Genomic DNA, 25,854 nt, shown 5'->3' on the forward strand with positions numbered 1-25,854 from the left:
GTTTTTGACGATCCTCATATTATATCATACATGATAAATTCTTTTGCAGAATAATTCCCAATTGAATTCTATTCATGTAATTTTAGCTCATCTAGTTTCAGTAAATACTAAATCCAGCTAAATTCTTTGACATATAATATAGGTTAAGAATCTTATTTAGATCCTTTGATGTTTAACTTAGTAAATGCTTATACATAGTTCAAACATCCTTTACTTAGATTTATTCATATGGGTCGAATATCTCCAATGGACTATTTCGTGTTTGATTTAGTAAATTCCATTACTTAATCTAAAACAATATTATAAGATCTTTATAAATAGATCTTAATACCCAGTATGCACTAAGTTTCGCCATGGTCCATCATTGATGAATAATTTCAAATCTAAGTCATTAGTATTTGAATGTTATTTCACAATAGAGAGATATGTGTGTGATACACATAGGACCAATTAAGTTTTATGTACTCCCACTAAACTTCTTATATATCTATAAGAATCATGTACATTTTATGAAACTAAAATACTTATTAGCTTCACTAAAATATAGTTCTAATTCCCAATTGCTTGCTTAAATCTGTACTTAGATTTTATAAACTAGCTTTTCTTTTCAAGCATTTATTTGGATCCACAAATCCTATGACATACCATGTACATAGTTTCTTCCAACATTTGACTGAGGAAGATGTTTTGTCACCCAATTTCCATATGTACCAATATGCAATCATTGCTTGAATTATAGACTTAAGCATTACGATTTTGCATGAGGTTTCAACACAATCCACATCGTGAATTTGCTTGTAACCTTTAGCAACTAATCTAGCTTTGTGTGTGAACACAATTTCATGTTTGATGGTTTTTATCCTTAAAACAAACTTGCAACCAATAGGTGTGAAACTATTCTTGCAAATCAACAAAATTTCAATTTTGTCATCAAAACATTGAGTATGTTTTATGGCCTCTAACCATTTAAAACATTTGAGTCTATATATGGCCTCTAACCATTTTAGGGAATCTGGGTTTCGTCATAGCTTTCTTACAGGTCACAAACTCATTAATCTACATGATAATAGTTTGACTGCAAGTTGTAGGTTTCTTCACTATCTAATAGAAGAATTGCATAGTTTCAGTGACCTGAACTCCATGTTTCTTCACTATCTAATAGAAGAATCTCATAGTTTCAGTGATTTGAACTCTATGCCTACTAGGGTATAGAACATCAAACAATAGAATATCAATAGCCACTTGAAAGTCCTTTGAATATTCTGTTCTCCTTGAAGCACTTGTAAAGTCTTCTAAGAGATGTCTATTCTTTAAAGCCACTTCTAAAGTCCTTAAAGAATAAGTTCGGATTTTCTCAAGCACTTTGAAAAGCCTCCGGAATGTCCGTTTATGTTTGTTGTTCGCCTCGAAGTCTTTCGAGGTCTATTTTCTCCCACTTGTCATTTTGGAAACGAATCTCCAAAAAGGACATTATTTCGAGCAAACAAACATTATGTTCTCAAAAATTCGTGGTAGAAACAATACCCTTGTGTCTCATTTGAATAAATCACAATGAAACATATATCTATACTTGGGCCTTAGTTTATTGAATAACAAACACTAAGCTCCCACTGAGTTTAGGAACTCTGTAGATATATTATGAAAAGATATTCTGAAATTACTTTTCAATAGCTTTGACGAATTTGGTTTAGTTTGGTGGTAGTTGAGCATTTTTTAGAAATTATAGGAAAAGTCTTTATGATTCATCATTGATCGAATCAAGTACTAATTGACTTCGATTATTCCAACGTAGATATGCAATATCTTATGGAGCTAGATCGTGAATTTACAACACACAATTATTGATGATCATTCTTGACTTAAGTAATCATCAACATGATCTGACCTAGATCTTTATGATTCCTTGCCAAGTGGATTTTATACTTCTGAATCTTTGAACTAGCCAAACAGATTCAAACTTATATCACATTGAGTAAATAAACCTATATGCACTCAAATCTGTGTGAAATAATAAAGTCATAAAACCTATCTTTAGCTTTGAACTCTATTGTCTAGGCGTTCTAACAATAGTTCATATCTTTTGTTACTTTCAACAAGTAAGACTAGTTGTCTTAAATTGATCTAGAAATCAATTAACTTTCAAAAGTCCATTAAAATAGAGCTTATGAATGTTAACTTGTTGATATGGTCTAAGCAACAATGCCAAAGATTAGTGGAACTCAAATCAAGGGGTTGATTTGAACCTAGTAAAGTTTTTATAGTTAAAGAGTCGTTTGTTTTAATCAAGCATATTGACTCAACCCTTAAATGAACATTTCATTCAAATAAACAAACAAACATTGTTTTTGTTCTTCTGAATATGAGTCTTTCTGTGTTTGAAAACAGAAATTTAGGTATGCTGATTGTGGAACAAAATAGCCATTAAGTTCCAGCCTTGAAAGGACTTAAAACAAACTAGATGACCCTACAACTAATGTAGCATTGCCATGCTTCATTTCCCACTTGTAGGTCATTAGTGTAGCCTAGCTTCCATTGTTTGAGTTATTACCGAAGTAAGAACCTCAAGCGGTATATGATACCAAGGAAGTTTGATTGCTAGGTCACTTCTCTTTAAACATAAACTTATAGGTAGAAACGGAATCGTAAATTCCTTTCATTTGTTCCTTTGTTTTCCTATTTCTTGTACCCTTTCTTATAGTCTTAAGAATTGAATTCTTTAGTGTTGACTTTCATACTTTGTTAGACATGTCCAATGTCACTCCAACAAGGTTCTTACCATTTTATTGTTCCGGCAGGTGTGAATAAAATGATTCCAAGACCCTAAAATCATTGAAGAATTAAGCACAGTTTGTCGACTCAATCCTAAAACATAGGTAAGCAAAAACCTTTTGCTAATAGTCTAGAAACTATTCTTGGTTGATAGGTACGTCTAAGAACTTATTAGGTAAACCTATCGATTTTGCCACGACATAAAAGGACTCCTTACTTATATCGTTGAGTTTCACCAAAACTAACATGTACTCACAATTATTTGTGTACCTTGCCCCTTTAGGACCAATAAGTAACACCTCGCTGAGCGAAAACTATTACTAGATTGATGTAAAGGATATCCAAGCAAGTGTATATTTTGGCATGGCACCTTTTAACTCAATTTTTAAGTTTGGAACTAAGGCTCTTACTATGTTGGTTAGATTTTAAGTGAACTAAAATCCTTAATCATGCAACATAATCAAGCCACAATCTCATGCATAATTAAGACATATTTAAAGCAATAAATAACTTAAAGCATGCATAAGATAATTGTGATCTAGTATGGCCCGACTTCATCTTGAAGCTTCAACTTCAAAGTCCGTCTCGAAAATCTCCGTGGGAGGCACCATTTTCTTCAAATAGGATAAGCTATAATTAAACTAATTACAACTATTTGATGGTACGCAGACCATATTTGAATTGAAAAACAATTTTGGTACTTTAGACCAATTACATTCAAATTAATGGTACGCAGACCATATTTTCTATCCTATTTGGGCCATACTAGTCACTTCATAACCTGCAAAACAGTACATATACAATATATACCATTCACCCATTCATTATCATGAATGGCCCACATAGCTGGTTAGTAAAACACATTATGCATCACATAAACATTTGCAGCAATTAATCAAGGGCACCAATAATCTACAAATTATTCAGTCCTTATTAATTATAATCAAGTTGTTTTAACCTTAAGGATTTGTAGACCTAATCAAGAGTTTATGACTAAAAGGGCTCCCACTTAAACCAATAAATTCATATGCTTTAATAATTTTAAACATAAAAATGTATTTCTAGTCTAACCGGAAACATACAAAGTTAATTAAAATTTAAAGCTCATATAAATTTATAATTGAATCCGCTTATTTGATTTATTTTTCAGTCATATTTAAATTAATTCATGATTTTCATTTTAGTAAAATAATTAGAATAAATGAAATTTATTATAATTATAATATTCAAAATTAAAATCCAAGAAAACAATTTAAATTATTAATTTTAAAATTAATTAAAATTACGTAAACTGAAAATTTCAAATTAAAATTTTAAAACTCGACAATCGTGAAATGACAAGCACTTGGCCTTGTGCCCAAGCCCCGTCGAGTGCACGACCCATCGATGTCCATGGCACAACGTCGCAGCAGCCACGCGCAAGGCAGCAAGACAAGCCACGCTTGCGCGCAGCCTGCCTGCGCATAGCATCGTAGCAGCTACGATGCTCCTCGCTCGATCGCTCGCTCGAGGCCACGCGTTGTGGTGCGTAGAGCAGCGATCGCTGGGCGACCAGTTCTCGCTCGCTCGCGCGCCCATAACGTCCCATTGCTTCGCCCATAGCCCATCGCGCACATCGCTCGACACAAGGCAGGGCTTCTGCCTTGTGCTCGCGCGTCATCGCCTTGCTCGCTGCATTCCTACCGCGTGGGCGATGAGCTCCCTTGATCGTCGTCGCACGCCCGCACTATACAACACCCCTTAAGGGTAACACGTAGCGTCCATTGCTTTGTGCATGCAAGTTTTATGAGCAATTGCATAAAAATTAAAAAATTTTAATTCAAAATTAATGACGAATTAATAAAACATATCAATTTCATAATTTTAGGGCGAAAAATCAAAAATTTATTAATCAATTAATTTCCGATTGATCATGGATGCAAATCTAGGTCATAAAAATTTAAAATTAACACAAATTTATAATTTTTATGGTGGTTTTTAATCATAGGTATCTAATTAAATTATTAACTAATTATGAAAATCAAATTAATTCTAAATTATTCCAATTTTCAACAAATTAATCATAATTACAAATTAGATTGCATAATTAACAAGGCTAGGCATTCAAACTTGTTAAACATATACAGTAGGTCAATCAAAAATTCAAGATTTATCAACAAGAATCGCAAATATTTATATTAACATCTTAAATTTACGAAATTTTGCGTTCGAAAAACTAAAACTTTCGAAAAGTCATAGTTATGCTTCGAATTTGAGAATTTTTAAAACTCGATTAATTATGCTTAATTGTTATTATTTAATTTAAAAACGTTTTAAATCTTAAATTCGAACTTTATTTTAAGTAACGAAGTTTTATTTCGCTTGAATTTTTAATATTGCTACACGATTTATTTTTCAATTCATAATTTAATTTCATATTTACGAGCTTAACGACCTTTTTAAATGTTAATTATTTTCGGATTTTTAATAATTACGGAACGTTCTTATTTTATTCGAAAATTAAATTTATTTTATGATTATCAATATTTTATAAAAATTATTTGAAAATCTGATTTTAATTAGACATATTTATATCAATTCCTAAATATAGCAAAGAAATTTCAGAATTTTTCCTAACTAAGTGAAATTACGAAATTGCCCTTAGAAAGTCAAAACACTCCTTTCTCTTTTTCTGCTTGCTGTCCACGTACAAATGAGTGAACAATTTTTCTTCTTCCTCCTTACATTCATTGCAAAGTTCCACATGAATTCTTCTCTTATTTCTTTACAAATGCAGCAAATCAGAAACCAAAATTTCTCAACCAAAAATCAAATAAATCAAAACCAAATTTATTCCCCTTTGTTTCCCTGCTTGTGCGAATCACCACCACCACCGACTGCCTCGCCGGAAACCACCACCAACGCGACCACCAAGCATCACCTTCGTCCCACACCACTCAACCACCTTTGTCTCCGCCCAGAACTCATCGGAAAACACCCCTCAAACCTCCCCTGCCCCTCGTCTCTTTCTCCCCTGCCGCACCACCGTACCGCAGCCACCACCACTTCCAGCCACCGTCCACCATCACCACCCTGCACCCTGATCTCCGTCGCCCAAAAACCCCCGGTGCTCCGCCCTTATCGCCGCCCAGAACCGCCCAAGAACACCCCCCAAACTCCCTGTTTCCTTCTCCCTTGCTCGCACTCCTCCCTCCTTTCTTCGCCTATATCACCGCCGCACCCCGTCACCTTCCACCGTCGCCTTCCGGCGCGGTTTTGCTCGGCTGCGCCGCCCTGGCTGGGCCGCTGTTCCCTTTCCTCCTCCCTTTCCTCTGTTTCGATCCCCCCTCCCCTACTTCCCCTTCTTTGTGCTCAGTTTCACGAGGAACAAGTTCCAGTATTGGAACTTTGTTCCTTTATTTTTCAACCAAGCCCATTAATCTCCTTTGGCCCAATATCCAAAGTAAGCTCTACTCTCCTATTTAAACACCCATGTTACTATTTCATGAAAATCAATTGTTATTTGTTTTAATAGAAATTTAAATGATAAATTCAGATTTACATTTTGACTGAAATTTTGATGTAAATAATATTTTCGTTAATTTATGAAATTTAAATAATGTAAATCGATTTATGAAATATATATATTTTGATTAAAATGTCGATTCATAATATTTTCATTAAGTTATGAAATTATATTTTTCTTAAAATACGTTATTTATAAATTCATTATTTATAAACTTAATATTTATAAAATATCGATTTTAGATTATTTGTCGATTTAATACTAATTCAATAATTCGATATTTTGAAAGAAATTGGACTCGGGGCTCAGGAAGGACGATCCATCGGACAGGAAGTATAAAAACTACGGTTGAGGTAACGGTTATTGCTAGTACCCACAATCCTTTCGAAATGTATTTATGAATGATGTTATGAATGATGGATGTTTTATTATGATGTTTTATGATTTGCGGGATTACAAGTATGATTTGATTGAATTGTTGTATGATAATGCAGCTTTATGCAAAGTGTTGATTTAACGAATTATTATTCCTGAAAGAAATGATTTTATGAAATAACGAGATTTAATGGTTTTATTGAACCACCCTGAATGAATGAGATTTTCCTGATTAATGTTCCATTAAAAGAAATGTAAACATGATAAATGAAAGTGTAAGAACTGGTCAAGTTCCCCTGATAAGAAGCACTGGCTTCCCCTGATATGGAACCAAGGTTCCCCCTGATAAGAAGCACTGTCTTCCCCTGTTATGGAGCATTGACTCCCCCTGATAAGAAGCACTGGCTTCCCCTGTTATGGAGCATTGACTCCCCCTGTTATGAAGCACTGGCTTTCCCTGTTCGTAGGAGACGTCCTACCATGTTTTCCTGTAAAGTCCTGACGACCAGAATTATACTATTAAAAAGGAAAAAGGTTAAAGAATGATATTCCTGAAATAATGTTCCTGAAATGATATTACTGAAATGATATTTCGAAATGATGTTTCTTAAATGATGATTTATTAAATGTTTTACTATATTCTATTCTCCCTGTTTATTAAATAAAATGAATTGAAATGATGTTACGATGCTAGGGTAACTCGTTACCGAGTCTTCGGCTCACCTTTTTGTTTTCCGTTTTAGGTACTGCTGGGGACCACGGAAACGAGTAGTGGCGAGGATTTCACCATTACCATGTTCACCTAAGTCAATGTTATGTTGTAACAAGTTTAAGTAAAGATTCTGGATTAAGTTACGTACTTTTATTAAGGATTTTAAAAGGATCATTATGTTAATCTTGGAGTTTAATAGCTTATGATTGATGGTTGCCTTGTAATTCCCAAGATGGAGTTACGGCAGTAATGTCCCGACCGAATTAGTTTAATTCCGCTGCTAATTATGCTTTAATAAGTGATTTAGAGGTCGGGGTGTTACATTAGGAATTTTCGGCTATAATTGTGCAAGAGTGTGGCTGAATTTTCATACAAAACTTACCCTTTTGAATACTTCAATCGTGTCTATAAATTATGACCCTAGGCCCTTATTTATAGAGGTTTGGAAAGGGAATTGGAATCCTAGTAGGATACGATTTAATTAAACTTAGAATCCTACAAGGACTCTAATTTAATTAAATAATCCTAATAGGAATAGGAGTTTAATCATACACCAAATCCTAATAGATTTAGGAATTCTGCATGGACACAAACACACACGCACGGAGCCACGAGGGCGCCCGCACGCGTGCGCTCGGCCCACGCAGCCCAAGCTGGGCACCCTTGCCTAGGCGCGCTGGGCCTGCCTTGCGGTGGGCCTGGCGCTGCCTTGGGCTGGGCGTTGGCGCGCGTCTTTGCTTGCTAAGCGATGGCCTGGCTTCGTGCTGGGCCTTCGTCCGGCAGGCCTCGTCCGATGCTTATTTGTACGATACGCTTCCGATTAAGTTCCCGGTTCCGGAATTCATTTCCGATACGAACAATTTTTAATATTTCCGATTCCGGAATTAATTTCCGTTTCGAACAAATATTTAATATTTCCGTTTCCGGAACTATTTTCCGATTCCGATAATATTTTCGATTCTGACAATATTTTCGTTACCGGCAATATTTTCGATTCCGGCAATATTTCCATTTCCGATAATATTTTCCGATACGTACCATGTTTCCATTTCCGGCAACATCTACGACTTGGATAATATTTATGTTTCCGATACGATCCATATTTCCGTTTCCGGCAATATCATCGTTTCCGGAGTATTCATTTCTCGCTTGTGACGATCTCAGCTCCCACTGAAACCAAGATCCGTCGATTCCGAATATCCATAGATAGAGTATTTAATGCCATTAAATACTTGATCCGTTTACGTACTATTTGTGTGACCCTACGGGTTTAGTCAAGAGTAAGCTGTGGTTTAATATTATTAATTCCACTTGAACTGAAGCGGGCTCTAGCTAGGCATTCAGCTCAGTTGATCTCACTAAATTATTAACTTGTTAATTAATACTGAACCGCATTTATTAGACTTAATATTGAATGCATACTTGGACCAAGGGCATTATTTCCTTCATAAGCATGATATGCTTATGGTGCGTAACGGCAAGAACTTCAAGAAATCAGGCAAGAACAAGGGAAATAAGGGTATGGGCAAGGCTTCGCCCTCGTCCAAGTCCAATGGCACCGGTTCTGGTAAACACAAAAGGGCAACTCGTTCTCCTGCCGACTCTGAATGCTTCTACTGCAAGAAGAAGGGGCATTGGAAGAGAGATTGCTTGAAGAAGAAGGAAGATGAGAAGAACGGGTACGTTGCTTCTACTTCAGGTATGTATGTTATACATTGTAATCTTGCTAATTCTACTTCTTGGGTATTAGATACTGGTTGTGGCTCACACTTATGTTCCAATTCACAGGGACTAAGGAGAAGTAGAAAGCTTGATAAAGGCGAGATGGATCTACGCGTGGGAAATGAAGCACGGATTGCTGCATTAGCCGTAGGATCTTATTTTATTTCTTTGCCTAGTGGGTTTGTTTTGGAACTAGAAAACTGTTACTATGTTCCTAGTATCACCAGAAACATCATTTTTGTTTCAAGTTTGGATTCTAAAGGTTTTAGTTTTCAATTTAAAGACAATAGTTGTTCTTTTTCTTTGAATGAAATGTTTTATGTATGTGCTAGATACGAGCAAACACATTTATAACATAAATACCAAAAAGGCTAAAACTGGTGATTCGGATCTCACATTTCTGTGGCATTGTCGATTAGGCCATATAAACATAAAGCGCATGGCATTACTTCAACGGAAAGGAATTCTAGAATCATTCGACTTAGAGAAGATTGATCAATGTGAATCTTGTTTACTTGGCAAAATGACAAAGCAACCTTTCTCAAAGGTAGGAGGAAGAGCAAGCGAACTACTAGGGCTAATACATACGGACGTATGTGGGCCTATGAGTACGAAAGCTAGAGGTGAGTTCAGCTATTTCATAACGTTTACGGACGACTTCAGTAGATATGGCTATATTTACTTAATGAAGCACAAGTCTGAATCGTTTGAGAAAAATTCAGAGAATTTCAAAATGAAGTAGAGAATCAACATGGCAAGAAAATCAAAGCTCTAAGATCGGATCGAGGAGGTGAATATCTTAGCCACGAGTTTGATGACCATCTAAAAGAATGCGGTATTCTTTCTGAATTGACTGCTCCGGGGACACCTCAATGGAATGGAGTGTCGGAACGGAGAAACAGAACCTTACTCGATATGGTCAGGTCAATGATGGGTCAGGCCGAACTTCCTTTACAGTTCTGGGGACATGCGTTGCAAACTGCAGCACTCACACTGAATCGTGCTCCGTCAAAAGCTGTTGAAAAGACTCCATACACTAGTGGAAAATGACTCATTTGCATCGCACATTTAAGATCATTTGCGTCGCACATTGCGCGACGCAAAAGGTCGCGACGCAAATGACTAAAAGTCATTTGCATCGCACAAAAGTGCGACGCAAATGACTCTCATTTGCCACGCACATTAGCTAAATGTGTGACGCAATTGACTTTTCTGGCGCCATGCTGAAAAGTCATTTGCCACGCACATTAAGCTAATGTGCGTCGCAAATGACCTTTTGGCGCCAAAAAAAATAAGCCATTTGCGTCGCACATTAAGCTAATATGCGATGCAAATGACTTTGAATTTTGTAAAAAAAATAGGTTTCATTTTAATATCTACATATATATATATATATATATAATATATATATATATATATATATATATATATATATATATATATATATATATAATATATATATGTATATATATATTAAAATGAAACCTATTATATAGTAAAATGGACAACTCATATTATTAAATAGAACCACATCAAATCAGTAAGACTTACAATACAAAAGCTTGAAATATCTACAACAATATATTCCATCTAACGGTTTCTCTTGACACCCAACAAAAAAAAAAAAAAATAGCTGCTGCCCGGAATCCTCTAATGTTTCCCTTGCTTCTAGTGTAGTATCGAGCAACGTCCCAACAATCAAGGCCGAGGCATAGCAAGTGATGAGATCGAACGAAAAGCAAAAGACTGACTGTGATGCAAACAACATCAATTAGGCTAAAATCAGGTCTATTTAGCTACGAAAGCTGCTAAACCCCAAAAAAACACAATTTCTGATATTTCTCGATCTCTCTTCTTCCCAGGAACAATCAACCCAAAAAACATGCAATTATCCGAAAATCAACTTGGGAAAATCAAACTTGTCAAAATTCTCCTGATACACTCTGTTGAGCATACAAAACCTTTGGCCTAACAGACCATAATATCTGAGATATGTCCTCTCCTGGCTGCAGCACTCCAATAACATTATATTCAACTCCATCTGCAGTGACAATTTTAGATGAGTTTCACATAATAACCAATTACAAACAGCAAAAACAATAAAATCAGCATAAAGAAAATAGCAGTGCTACACAAACAAATAAAACCGGCATAAAGGCAAAGAAATAATTAAATTTTACTGACAATCTTAAGAACTACAACTAAAGGGAGATTCCAGAAAAATACAAAACTGCATAAACAAATTAACATGCATCATTGACGTTCTGAACGGCAAAAGGTATACATTAGAGCCATGGGATAATAACTGAAGGATTGCCTAGTATTTCTGAAAGAGTTCAAAAATATTCGGATTAAATTTACACAGAACATGAAAAACATTGAAAGGGTGCAAAGAAAAGAATCTCCCAAACTATCAGAGAAACAATTTTCAGATCGAGCCCCATTTGCACAGTCTGATGCCCTTCAAGAACAGAATTTAAGGCAATAAGAAAAGCTGTTAGAGAAATCCAAATGAGAAGAATTGCTCTACCTCTTGCCCAGGCTCAAGTTTGATTTTCAGCAATTTGTGGCCAGCTTCTTCAAAATCTACACTGGACATAATTGTTAAATATATAGTTCTTCGGAGATTTATAAGGTTGGTTTCTGTTTCATCTTTTATCTGCATTTGCTGCTCTTCATCGTCTTCGTCGTCTTCATCATCGTCCTCATCATCATCATTTGGTCTACTCTAGGCTACAACTGCAACCAAACAAAACCAATGAATAACAAGCTGTGGAATTGCCTATTAAGCAAAGTACACTTGAACAATCTTTAATATTTCCGTTGCCGACAATATTTCCGATTCCGATAATATTTCCAATTCCGGTAATATTTCCGTTTCCAGCAATATTTCCGATCCTGGCAATATTTCCATTTCCGATAATATTTTCCGATAGGAACCATATTTCCGTTTCCGGAAATATCTTCGACTTGGATAATATTTATATTTCCGTTATTCTGTCTTTTGACGATTTCAGCTTCCAATGGAACCGAGATCCGTCGTTTCCGAATGCTCATAAATGGAGTATTTAATAAATAATATTTTCACTTAAATACTTGATCCGTTCAAGTACTATTTTTGTAACCCTACGGGTTTAGTCAAGAGTAAGTTGTGGATTAATATTATTAATTCCACTTGAACTGAAGCAGCCTCTAGCTAGGCATTCAATTCACTTGACCTCACTGGATTTATTAACTTGTTAATTAATACTGAATCGCATTTATTAGTCTTAGCATTGAATGCATACTTGGACCAAGGGCATTATTTCCTTCAGTCTCCCACTTGTCCTTAGGGACAAGTGTGCATTTCCTAATTCCTTTGTCGCTTGATGCTTGCTCATGAACATAACGTAAGAGTAGTCATCCCTATTATGTCCAGAGGTATTTCTCGGTTTCAGAGTTCAACTGATCAAATAAACAGATAATCATAGCCTATGATTCATCTGAGCACGGCCATGCATTTTTCAGCTTCTAGCTCTCTTAGTGGCCTTGTGCAACTTTCAGCATCTCATCCCGATTTATGGGAGGACAATCCCAATCTTGTGATCTTGAGGTTAGACTTTGTCGATAGGTGATTACCTAAGCGTTGCCTTATAGTCTCCTTTTACGGTGCAACGCTTGACAACGTCAAAGTAACCTGTTCTCAAACAAGTAATCTCTAATAACTCAGATATTGAGGATTAGTGTCTAATAATGTAATGAAATTTACTTATGACAGATTTTCATCTCTTACAGTAAAGTTTCATAGGTCTGTCCGATACTAATCCTGTCAAGTAAATATCTATGCAAATGATTGCGACATTGCCATGTCCACATAGTTCAAGAAACAGAACTACTAGTCATCCTGCATCCTAGTCGTCTAGCGTTTTCTATAAGTCCACCTTTATAGAAAACTTCCCACCAGGGACCATTTTCAACTTTTGACATTCGAGTTCACTTGATAGACATTTCTTAGTCACAGGACTGGTCCTGACAGTCTATCTTGAATATATCGTCAAATTGAAAGGACTCATCATTTATTAAACCACAAAATTAAATGGAAAAATGAATTCAATTCATTTATTTGAATGGTTAACCAAAACTTTTTACAAAGTATTAAACTCTAAAACTTTAAAACATTTATTAAGGACATCAAAGCCATTCTCCAACATGCTTGATTCCCATAGCTGCAGTGTATGAGTTGTGATTCACTTGCGGAAGAAGTTTAGTTAATGGATCTGAGATGTTGTTATCAGTTCCAATCTTGCTTATCTCGACTTCTTTGATTTCAACAAACTCTCGTAGAAGGTGAAATCTACGAAGTATATGTTTGACTATCTGGTGGTGTTTAGGCTCCTTTGCCTGTGCAATAGCTCCGTTATTGTCACAATATAGAGTTATTGGTCCTTAAATGGAGGGGACTACACCAAGTTCACCTATGAAGTTCCTTAGCCAAATAGCTTCCTTCGCCGCTTCATGTGCAGCAATGTACTCCGCTTCAGTTGTAGAATCCGCTATGGTGCTCTGTTTAGCACTTTTCTAGCTTACTGCACCTCCGTTGAGGGAGAAGACAAACCCAGACTGTGATTTGAAATCATCTTTGTCGGTTTGGAAACTTGCGTCTATATAGACTTTAACAATTAATTCATCATCTCCACCATAGACCAGGAAATCATCTTTGTACCTTTTCAGGTACTTTGGAATATTCTTAGCAGCAGTCCAATGCGCCTCTCCTGGGTCTGACTGGTATCTGCTCGTAGAACTGAGTGCGTACGCAACATCCGGGGGTGTACATATCATAACTTACATTATTGAACCAATCAATGATGCATATGGAATCCCACTCATTCGTCTACTCTCATCCAGTGTTTTTGGGCCCTGTGTCTTGCTTAGAATCATTCCATGACACATTGGTAGGTAGCCTCGCTTGGAGTCTTCCATTTTGAACCTTTCAAGCACCCTATTGATATAAGTGCTTTGACTAAGTCTAATCATCCTTTTTTATCTATCTCTGTAGATCTTGATGCCCAATATGTAGTGTGCTTCTCCTAGATCCTTCATCGAAAAACATTTCCCTAGCCAAATCTTGACAGATTTCAACATAGGAATGTCATTTCCAATAAGTAATATGTCGTCGACATATAATACTAGAAAAGCAGTTTTGCTCCCACTGACCTTCTTGTATAAACAAGATTCAACTGCGTTCTTGACAAAGCCAAAGTCACTGACTGCTTCATCAAAACTTATATTCCAGCTCCTTGATTGCTTCAATCCATAAATGGATTTCTTAAGCTTGCATACCTTTTTAGCATTCTTTGGATCCTCAAAACCCTCAGGTTGTGTCATAACCACAGTTTATGTTAAAACATCGTTTAAGAAAGCAGTTTTGACATCCACCTACCATATTTCGTAATCGTAATATGCAGCGATTGCTAACATTATCCGAATTGACTTTAGCATTGCAACTGGTGAAAAGGATTCATCATAATCCACACCGTGGACTTGCCTATATCCTTTTGCAACCAATCTAGCTTTGAAAACTTCTAGTTTCCCATCCTTTTCCTTTTTCAGTTTGAAAACCCATTTGCTTCCTATAGCTTGGTAGCCATCTGGCAAATCGACCAATTCCCAAACTTGGTTTTCAGAGCTAGGGCTCGTCATAGCTTGTTTGTAAGTCGCAGGTTCATCGCTTTCCAGCAATAGAATTTCATGGCTCTCGTTCGTCAAAATACCTATGTATCTTTCCGGTTGAGACCTATATCTCTACGATCTACGCGGGGTTACATTTCTTGTTGGTTCTTGATTCTCACCAAATACTTCTAAAGATCTCTAAGTTTCAACCTGAATGTAATCTTGAGCATTCTCTAGAGTTTGTTGTTCGACTCGAATTTCTTCGAGGTCTACTTTTCTCCCATTTGTCATTTTGGAAATGTGATCTCTTTCCAAAAAGATAACATCTCGAGCAACAAACACCTTGTTCTCATATCTATTGTAGAAGTAATACCCCTTTGTTTCCTTTGGGTAGCCCACAAGGATACATTTGTCATATTTCGGTTGAAGTTTGTCTGAAATTAATCATTTGACGTATACTTCACAACCCCAAATCTTAAGAAAAGACACATTTGGTGGCTTTCCAGGCCATAACTCATATGGAGTCTTTTCGACATCTTTAGACGGAGCTCTATTTAGTGTGAGTGCAGCTGTGTTTAGTGCATGTCCCCAAAATTCTATTGGAAGTTCGGCCTGACCCATCATTGATCGAACCATGTCTAGCAAGGTCATGTTCCTTCGTTATGACACACCGTTCCATTGAGGTTTTCCAGGAGGAGTAAATTCTAACAAGATTCCACATTCTTTCAGATGGTTATCAAATTCATAGCTCAGATATTCACCGCCTTTATCAGACCGTAGTGCTTTAATCTTCTTGCTTAATTGATTCACTACTTCACTCTAAAATTCCTTGAATTTGTAAAAGGATTCAGACTTATGCTTCATTAGGTAAACATAGCCATATCTACAGAAGTCATCAGTGAAAATGATAAATTAGCTGAAACCACCTCTAGCATTTGAACTCATTGGTCCACATACATCTGTATGGATTAAACCCAATAGATCAGTTGATCTTTCTCCAAATTTAGAGAAAGGTTGCTTTGTCATTTTGCCAAGTAAGCATGATTCGCATTTACCATAATCCTCTAAATCAAATGGTTCTAGAATTCCTTTATTTTGAAGTCTTTCTATGCGCTTCATATTAATATGGCCTAATTAACAATGCCTCAGATAGGTGAGATCTGAATCATTATTTTTGGCCTTTTTGGTATTTATGTTATAAACTTGTTTGTCGTGATCTAGCACATAAATTCCATTGACTAATCTAGCAGATCCATAAAACATCTCTTTAAAATAAAATGAGCGACTATTGTCTTTTATTAAAAAGCTAAATCCCTTAGCATCTAAGAAAGAAACATAAATGATGGTTTTAGTAAGACTTGGAACATGGAAACACTCTTCCAGTTCCAAAACTAGCCTAGAGGGAAACGAAAAATAATACGTTCCTACAGCTAATGCAGCAATCCTTGCTCTATTTCCCACTCGTAGGTCGACTTCACCCTTGCTTAACCTTCTACTTTTTCTTAGTCCCTGTGAATTGGAACATAAATGTGAGCCACAACCAGTATCTAATACCCAAGAAGTTCAATTTGCAAGTATACAGTCTATAATGAAAATACCTAAAGATGGAACGACAGTTCCGTTCTTCTGATATTCCTTAAGCTTCAAGCAATCTCTCTTCCAATGCCCCTTCTTCTTACAGTAGAAGCATTCAGATTCAGAAGTGCGTTGGCTCACCTTCTTCTTTTCAGACTTGGTGCCGCCAGTTTGCTTAGTTGGGTTGGCTTTCTTGCCACCTTTCTTAGCATTCCTCTTCTTACCATATTTCTTGAACTTGCCCCCACGCACCATAAGCACATCTTCCTTATCACTTTTAAGCGTCTTTTCAGCGGCTTCAGCATACCGTGAAGCTCAGTGACCGTTTTGTCCAGACTATTCATGATGTAGTTCAGCTTGAATTGATCATACCCTATATGAAGAGCATGGAGGATGGTGTCTACAACCATTTCTTGAGAGAACTGCTGATCCAGCTGACTCATATTCTCAATTAATCCAATCATCTTGAAAATATGTTGACTTACGGGCTCTCCCTTCTTGAGCTTGGTGTAGAGAATTTTCCTATGAGTCTAGAATCTTTCGACTCGAGCCAGATCTTGGAACATGTTCTTTAACTCACAGATGACTGTGAAAGCATCTGAGTTGACGAATGCACTCATGGTTGCAAGCGTTAGACATACATTTCACATCCTTGTTGGCATCAATCCAACGATTGAGGGTTGCCTGAGTGACCCCTTCGCCCGCGGCTTCGGGCATCGCCTCTTCCAGAACATACTCCTTTTCTTCCTGCATAAGAACTATTTACATGTTCCTTTGCCAGTCAAGGAAGTGTTTCCCGCTCAACTTCTCCTTTTCGAGAATTGATCGGATGTTGAGTGAATTATTGTTTTCCATAGTTAAAACTACAATTGAAAAGAATAAACAAATAAATAACCATTCATAGTTTCTCTTAATAAACTTAAATTCTAGCATTCATCCATAATTCTATATTTATTAATCATTTTATTCGAGTTTTGTGTTTGGACAGGTGTGAATAAAATGAATCAAAGATCTTTAAATCATTGAAGAATTAAGCACATTATGTATTTAGACTCAATTCTAAAATATTTTAGGTAAGCAAATCATTTGCTAATAGTCTAGACACAACTCTTGGTTGATAGGTACGCCTAAGAACTTATTAGGTAAACCTATCTCATTTGCCACAACATAAAAGGACTCCTTTCTTATATCGTTGAGTTTCACCAAAACTAACATGTACTCACAATTATTTGTGTACCTTACCCATTTAGAATCAACAAGTAACACCTTGCTATGGCGGAAAACTATTACTTAGATTAATGTAAAGGTTATCCAAGTAAGTGTTATTTTGGCATGGCACCTTTTAACTCAATTTTTAAAGTTTGGAACTTAAGGCTCTTACTATGTTGGTTAGATTTTAAGTGAACTAAAATCCTTAATCATGCAACATAATCAAGCCATAATCTCATGCATAATTAAGACATAATTACAGCAATAAATAACTTAAACCATGCATAAGATTTAAATGTGATCTAGTATGGCCCGGCTTCATCTTGAAGCTTCAACTTCAAAGTCCGTCTTTGAAAATGGATTGGAAACTCCATCTTGATCGAATTTCACCAAGGGAGGCGCTATTTTCTTCAAATAGTATATGCTATAATTAAAACTAAGTACGCAGACCATATTTAAAATAAAATCTTTAGTGCATTAGATCAATTTTACATTCAAATTAATGGTACGCATACCATATTGTCTATTTGCGCCATACTAGTCACTTTCCATAACCTGCAAAACAGTACATTTACAATATACCATTCACCCATTCATTTATCAATGAATGACGCACATAGCAAGTTCGTAGAAAAAATCATGCATGACATAAACATTTGCAGCAACTAATCAAAGGTTCCCACAATCTACAAATTATTCAACCTTATTAGTTCTAATCAAGTTGTTTTAACCTTAAAAGAATGTTGACCTAATCAAGAGTTTAATGACTAAAAGCTCCCACTAAAACCCAGAATTTACATGCCTTACAAATTTAAACATAAAATTGTATTTCTTAGTCCAACCGGAAACTTACAATTTAATTAAAATTTTAAGCTCATATAAAATAATATTTAAATCCCTTAATTTTATTTTCAGTTGATTAAAAATAATTAATTAAATTTTATCAAGGTTTTAATTTTATTAAAATAATTCATTAGTATAAAACAATTTATAATAATTAAATTAATAAAAATTAAATTCCGAAAAAAATTAAATTATGAAATTAAATTTTATTAAAATTGTTTTTCAACCGAAAAAAAAACAAAACGGCCCAAAGTGCCAAGGCAAGGCCGTAGGCCGTAGCGCCTATGGGCCACGTGCACAATGCAGCGCCCATGACCTACTTTGTCGCTGGCCGAGTGACGCACCACAGCAAGCAACGCACCAGCACGGATGTGCTTGCTGCTGCTTGTTGGAAGGGGGCTAGACGCAGCGGCACTCGAGCTCCTTTGCTCGTTGTGCTGCTGCCTCGCCTCTTGCCTTGCGCTACGATGCATCGTCGCCTTGCTCGATCCCTCGCAAAGCACACACCGCATAGGCCCGTGTCCGTGCGCATGCTCGTGCTTGCTCATTGCTTCGTACCGCATGGGCGACGAGCTCCCTTGCTCGTCTTCGTATGCCCGCACTATGCAACACCCCTTAAGGGTAACACTTAGCTTCCATTGCTTCGTGCGTGCAAGATTGGTGACCGATTTATTAAAATTAATAACTTTTATATTTAAATTTAACGACAAATTAATAATCCATATTATTTTCACTAAATTTAGGTGAAAAAATCGAAAATTTATTATTCAAATTAATTTCCGATTACATATATTCTTAGGGATTAAAATCTATGTCATAAAATTTTAAAACTTTTACATTTTAACAAATTTTAGGCTCGTTTTTAATCATAGGATCCTAATTAAATTCTCAACTAATTAAGAAATTCAAAACAAATTCTAAATTATTTGAAATTCAACGAATTAATTACAATTACAAATTAGGTTGTATAATTAACAAGATTAGGCCTTAAATATGTTAAACATATACAGTAGGTCAATCATAGATTCAAGATTTACATACAAGATTCGCAAATATTTAATTTAACATCATAAAAATTACAAATTTTGCATTCGAAAAACTAAAACCTCCGAAAAGTCATAGTTAGGCTTCGAATTTGGGAATTCTGGCTTCGTCGTCAAATCTTTAACTTTTGTCAAAATTTTAAAACGTCATATACATGCGAATTTCACTATAAAAACATAAGATTTCAACCATTATTGACAAAATTGGCGAAAAATCCTGCGAACATATAATCAAATAATAGCCCGAAATTAATCACCCCTTTAATTCATTGCAAATTTATAAAATTTAATCCATGTTAACTATAATTGATATGATTATGGAATTAATTAGAGGCTCGTGATACCACTGTTAGGTTATGAATAATATAAACTATATAATTCATGCGGAAAAACCATAAAGCCAGGAATCCAAATTAATTGCCACATAGTCAATTAGCATAATTTATGTTAGATATTAGTCTTCAACTTCTGTGAGTAGGGAGTATTCTCCCACATGGAAGAGAAATGATGTTTTGGTTGTCTTTAAATATACTCATTTCCCTCATATATTGAATATGAGATGGCTTGGGTTATTGGGCCTAGTGGAGCATTGGGCTTGGTTTTCTAGTATTGGGTTGGTAATATAGCTCTATATTATTAATCAAGACTTAGCAATTAGCACGTGGTGAAGGAAATATGTCCTTCACCCAAGGTGCATTAAGTCTAATACCAAGGTTCAGATTAATTGCGAACAATTAATTCAGTGAGATCAAGTGATCGGAACAGCTAGCTGGAGCAATGCTTTCGATCAGTGAGTTCTAATGGATATTGAACTCACAACTTACTCTTGACTGAACCTACAAGGTAACACCAATGACACGTAACAGATCACCGGATTAAATGAATCGGAAATTCATTTAATAGCTTTTCGGGATTTAAGTTGGAAACGTATTATACGATACGACCTTGCATCGGAATCGTATATCGTATCGCGAATATTCGTAAGCTAGGCGAAACGAATAAATCGTATCGTACGACGGTGATTCGTCGTATACGAAACGATAAATAAATATATCGGAAATATATTTAATCGCGAATACAAGGAGCGACCCACGAGTCGAGTGCACGAAGCACTCGAGGCCCATGGGCACGCGCGTAGGCGAGCAAGCAAAGCAACGCAGCAGCAGCGAGGCCCTTGTGGCGCGGAGCTGTGCGCGTGCATGCGGGCCGAGACCACGACACAGCAGCAGCGCGGCCCACGGCCCACTGGCTGTGCGTGTCCGTGTGTTTTGGCTTGCGGGCTTGCTAGCCGGCCTTGCCTCTTGGCTTGGTCGGTTAGTAAAGTTATGTAAATAACCTTACAACCTAATTTCCAACTTAGTACAATCACAATTCAGATTACACACAACCCTAGGAGAAAACAAAAACCTTAATTCTCTCTGTGCCTCCATAGTGTGTTCATCCCAAAAGCAAATCTTTAATATTTAATATTTCCGATTCCGGAATTAATTTCCATTTCGAACAAATATTTAATATTTCCGTTTCCGGAACTATTTTCCGATTCCGATAATATTTCCGATTCTGACAATATTTCCGTTTCCGGCAATATTTTCGATTCCGGCAATATTTCCATTTCCGATAATATTTTCCGATACGTACCATGTTTCCGTTTCCGGCAACATCTACCACTTGGATAATATTTATATTTCCGATACGATCCATATTTCCGTTTCCGGCCATATCATCGTTTCCGGAGTATTCATTTCTTGCTTGTGACGATCTCAGCTCCCACTGAAACCAAGATCCGTCGATTCCGAATATCCATAGATAGAGTATTTAATGACATTCAATACTTGATCCGTTTACGTACTATTTGTGTGACCCTACGGGTTCAGTCAAGAGTAAGCTGTGGTTTAATATTATTAATTCCACTTGAACTGAAGCGGCCTCTAGCTAGGCATTCAGCTCACTTGATCTCACTGAATTATTAACTTGTTAATTAATACTGAACCGCATTTATTAGACTTAACATTGAATGCATACTTGGACCAAGGGCATTATTTCCTTCAGTCTCCCACTTGTCCTTAGGGACAAGTGTGCATTTCCTAATTCCTTTGTCGCTCGATGCTTGCTCTTGAACATAAGGTAAGAGCTGTCATCCTTATTATGTCCAGAGGTGTTTCTCGGTTTCAGAGTTCAACTGATCAAATAAGCAGATAATCATAGCCGCACGGCCATGCATTTCACAGTTTCTAGCTCTCCGAGTGGCCTTGTACAACTTTTAAGCATCTCATCCCGATTTATGGGAGGACAATCCCAATCTTGCGATGTTGAGATTAGACTTCGTTTGATAGGTGATTACCTGAGCGTTTCCTTTATAGTCTCCTTTTACGGTGCGACGGTTGGTCAACGTCAAAGCAACCAGTTCTCAAACAAGTAATCTCAAATCAATCAGGTATTGAGGATTTGGTGTCTAATAATTTTAATGAAATTTACTTATGACAGATTTTCATCTCTTACAGTAAAGTTTCATAGGTCTGTCCGATACTAGTCTTCCCAAAGTAAGTATCCATGCAAATGATTATGACATTGCCATGTCCACATAGTTCAAGAAACAGAACTACTAGTCATCTTGCATTCTAGTCGTCTAACGTTTTTTATGCGTCCAATTTTATAGAAAACTCCGACCAGGGACCATTTTCAACTTTTGACATTCAAGTTCACTTGATAGACATTTCTTAGTCACGGGACTGGTCCTGACAGTCTATCTTGAATATTTTGTCAAATTGAAGGGACTCATCATTTAAACCAAGATTAAATGGAATATGAAAATACATTTCATATATGATAAATGTTCAACCCCAATGTTTTACAACCATGGGCCTCAAACCCATCTTTAAAACAGTTCATGGAATTCAAAGCTATGCTTGATTTCCAGTGCTACAACGTGAGTGTTGCTTCTCACTTGTTTCATAGGTTTAGTTATCATGCTTTGCCAATCTTAATCTCCTTTTTCTCGAATGTTCTCGAGATATGATGATAAAATCTTCTGAGTATGTTTATTTTGTGATCTAGTATGTCCAGCTACAAGAGTGGTTCTACGCATTTTTCAATGAAGAATCATCAAGTCAGCAGACATGTGATCTACCTAAGTTCAATGAAGAACTCATTAATACAAACAACTCTGTTTTATTGCTTCTTAGGCAATAAGTACTTCTACTTCAACTGTTTAGGTTGCTAGTGATGCTTTGGTTGGATTTACTTATCCAAGCAGTTCACAGATATGTGGAAGACTTTCCAGCTGTATCTTAGAACATAGAAATTATTATTTTAATTTCCCACGCAACAACTCATGGTCTCCAATCCATGTTGCCGTTTTCAAAACACGATGCTCTATAGCTCGTTCTTGCCAACGGTTAACTCCAAGGGAATCTTGCTTGATCCTTTGCTAGTGTTTATGCGTGTAGCATCAATATTTAGCATATCTTTATTTCCTTGAATCAAGAACAATTCTTATGTACCTTTTCAAGTACCATAAGTATTCTTGATCTCAATCTAGTTGATCTTCACTTAGATAAATAGAGATTGGTATATGTTCGTCATGCCTAAAGCCATACGATACGTTTTTGACGATCCTCATATTATATCATACATGATAAATTCTTTTGCAGAATAATTCCCAATTGAATTCTATTCATGTAATTTTAGCTCATCTAGTTTCAGTAGATACTAAATCCAGCTAAATTCTTTGACATATAATATAGGTTAAGAATCTTATTTAGATCCTTTGATGTTTAACTTAGTAAATGCTTATACATAGTTCAAACATCCTTTACTTAGATTTATTCATATGGGTCGAATATCTCCAATGGACTATTTCGTGTTTGATTTAGTAAATTCCATTACTTAATCTAAAACAATATTATAAGATCTTTATAAATAGATCTTAATACCCAGTATGCACTAAGTTTCGCCATGGTCCATCATTGATGAATAATTTCAAATCTAAGTCATTAGTATTTGAATGTTATTTCACAATAGAGAGATATGTGTGTGATACACATAGGACCAATTAAGTTTTATGTACTCCCACTAAACTTCTTATATATCTATAAGAATCATGTACATTTTATGAAACTAAAATACTTATTAGCTTCACTAAAATATAGTTCTAATTCCCAATTGCTTGCTTAAATCTGTACTTAGATTTTATAAACTAGCTTTTCTTTTCAAGCATTTATTTGGATCCACAAATCCTATGACATACCATGTACATAGTTTCTTCCAACATTTGACTGAGGAAGATGTTTTGTCACCCAATTTCCATATGTACCAATATGCAATCATTGCTTGAATTATAGACTTAAGCATTACGATTTTGCATGAGGTTTCAACACAATCCACATCGTGAATTTGCTTGTAACCTTTAGCAACTAATCTAGCTTTGTGTGTGAACACAATTTCATGTTTGATGGTTTTTATCCTTAAAACAAACTTGCAACCAATAGGTGTGAAACTATTCTTGCAAATCAACAAAATTTCAATTTTGTCATCAAAACATTGAGTATGTTTTATGGCCTCTAACCATTTAAAACATTTGAGTCTATATATGGCCTCTAACCATTTTAGGGAATCTGGGTTTCGTCATAGCTTTCTTACAGGTCACAAACTCATTAATCTACATGATAATAGTTTGACTGCAAGTTGTAGGTTTCTTCACTATCTAATAGAAGAATTGCATAGTTTCAGTGACCTGAACTCCATGTTTCTTCACTATCTAATAGAAGAATCTCATAGTTTCAGTGATTTGAACTCTATGCCTACTAGGGTATAGAACATCAAACAATAGAATATCAATAGCCACTTGAAAGTCCTTTGAATATTCTGTTCTCCTTGAAGCACTTGTAAAGTCTTCTAAGAGATGTCTATTCTTTAAAGCCACTTCTAAAGTCCTTAAAGAATAAGTTCGGATTTTCTCAAGCACTTTGAAAAGCCTCCGGAATGTCCGTTTATGTTTGTTGTTCGCCTCGAAGTCTTTCGAGGTCTATTTTCTCCCACTTGTCATTTTGGAAACGAATCTCCAAAAAGGACATTATTTCGAGCAAACAAACATTATGTTCTCAAAAATTCGTGGTAGAAACAATACCCTTGTGTCTCATTTGAATAAATCACAATGAAACATATATCTATACTTGGGCCTTAGTTTATTGAATAACAAACACTAAGCTCCCACTGAGTTTAGGAACTCTGTAGATATATTATGAAAAGATATTCTGAAATTACTTTTCAATAGCTTTGACGAATTTGGCTTAGTTTGGTGGTAGTTGAGCATTTTTTAGAAATTATAGGAAAAGTCTTTATGATTCATCATTGATCGAATCAAGTACTAATTGACTTCGATTATTCCAACGTAGATATGCAATATCTTATGGAGCTAGATCGTGAATTTACAACACACAATTATTGATGATCATTCTTGACTTAAGTAATCATCAACATGATCTGACCTAGATCTTTATGATTCCTTGCCAAGTGGATTTTATACTTCTGAATCTTTGAACTAGCCAAACAGATTCAAACTTATATCACATTGAGTAAATAAACCTATATGCACTCAAATCTGTGTGAAATAATAAAGTCATAAAACCTATCTTTAGCTTTGAACTCTATTGTCTAGGCGTTCTAACAATAGTTCATATCTTTTGTTACTTTCAACAAGTAAGACTAGTTGTCTTAAATTGATCTAGAAATCAATTAACTTTCAAAAGTCCATTAAAATAGAGCTTATGAATGTTAACTTGTTGATATGGTCTAAGCAACAATGCCAAAGATTAGTGGAACTCAAATCAAGGGGTTGATTTGAACCTAGTAAAGTTTTTATAGTTAAAGAGTCGTTTGTTTTAATCAAGCATATTGACTCAACCCTTAAATGAACATTTCATTCAAATAAACAAACAAACATTGTTTTTGTTCTTCTGAATATGAGTCTTTCTGTGTTTGAAAACAGAAATTTAGGTATGCTGATTGTGGAACAAAATAGCCATTAAGTTCCAGCCTTGAAAGGACTTAAAACAAACTAGATGACCCTACAACTAATGTAGCATTGCCATGCTTCATTTCCCACTTGTAGGTCATTAGTGTAGCCTAGCTTCCATTGTTTGAGTTATTACCGAAGTAAGAACCTCAAGCGGTATATGATACCAAGGAAGTTTGATTGCTAGGTCACTTCTCTTTAAACATAAACTTATAGGTAGAAACGGAATCGTAAATTCCTTTCATTTGTTCCTTTGTTTTCCTATTTCTTGTACCCTTTCTTATAGTCTTAAGAATTGAATTCTTTAGTGTTGACTTTCATACTTTGTTAGACATGTCCAATGTCACTCCAACAAGGTTCTTACCATTTTATTGTTCCGGCAGGTGTGAATAAAATGATTCCAAGACCCTAAAATCATTGAAGAATTAAGCACAGTTTG

At 35.8% G+C, this 25,854-nt stretch overlaps 1 protein-coding gene across 1 annotated transcript; it reads right to left on the minus strand.

Annotated features, from left to right (window-relative positions):
• Positions 1–10,937: 10,937 nt before the first annotated feature.
• Positions 10,938–18,052, minus strand: LOC130461789 (pre-mRNA-splicing factor cwc22-like). Its single transcript, XM_056830002.1, has 3 exons — positions 18,032–18,052; positions 11,614–11,811; positions 10,938–11,124 (listed from the first exon to the last, which is right to left on the minus strand). The coding sequence occupies exons 1-3, from the start codon at positions 18,050–18,052 to the stop codon at positions 10,972–10,974; spliced, it is 372 nt and encodes a 123-aa protein (XP_056685980.1). The 3' UTR covers positions 10,938–10,971.
• Positions 18,053–25,854: the final 7,802 nt, after the last annotated feature.

The sequence above is a fragment of the Spinacia oleracea genome, chromosome 5 (assembly GCF_020520425.1).
Source record: "Spinacia oleracea cultivar Varoflay chromosome 5, BTI_SOV_V1, whole genome shotgun sequence".
NCBI classification, from domain to species: Eukaryota; Viridiplantae; Streptophyta; class Magnoliopsida; order Caryophyllales; family Amaranthaceae; genus Spinacia; species Spinacia oleracea.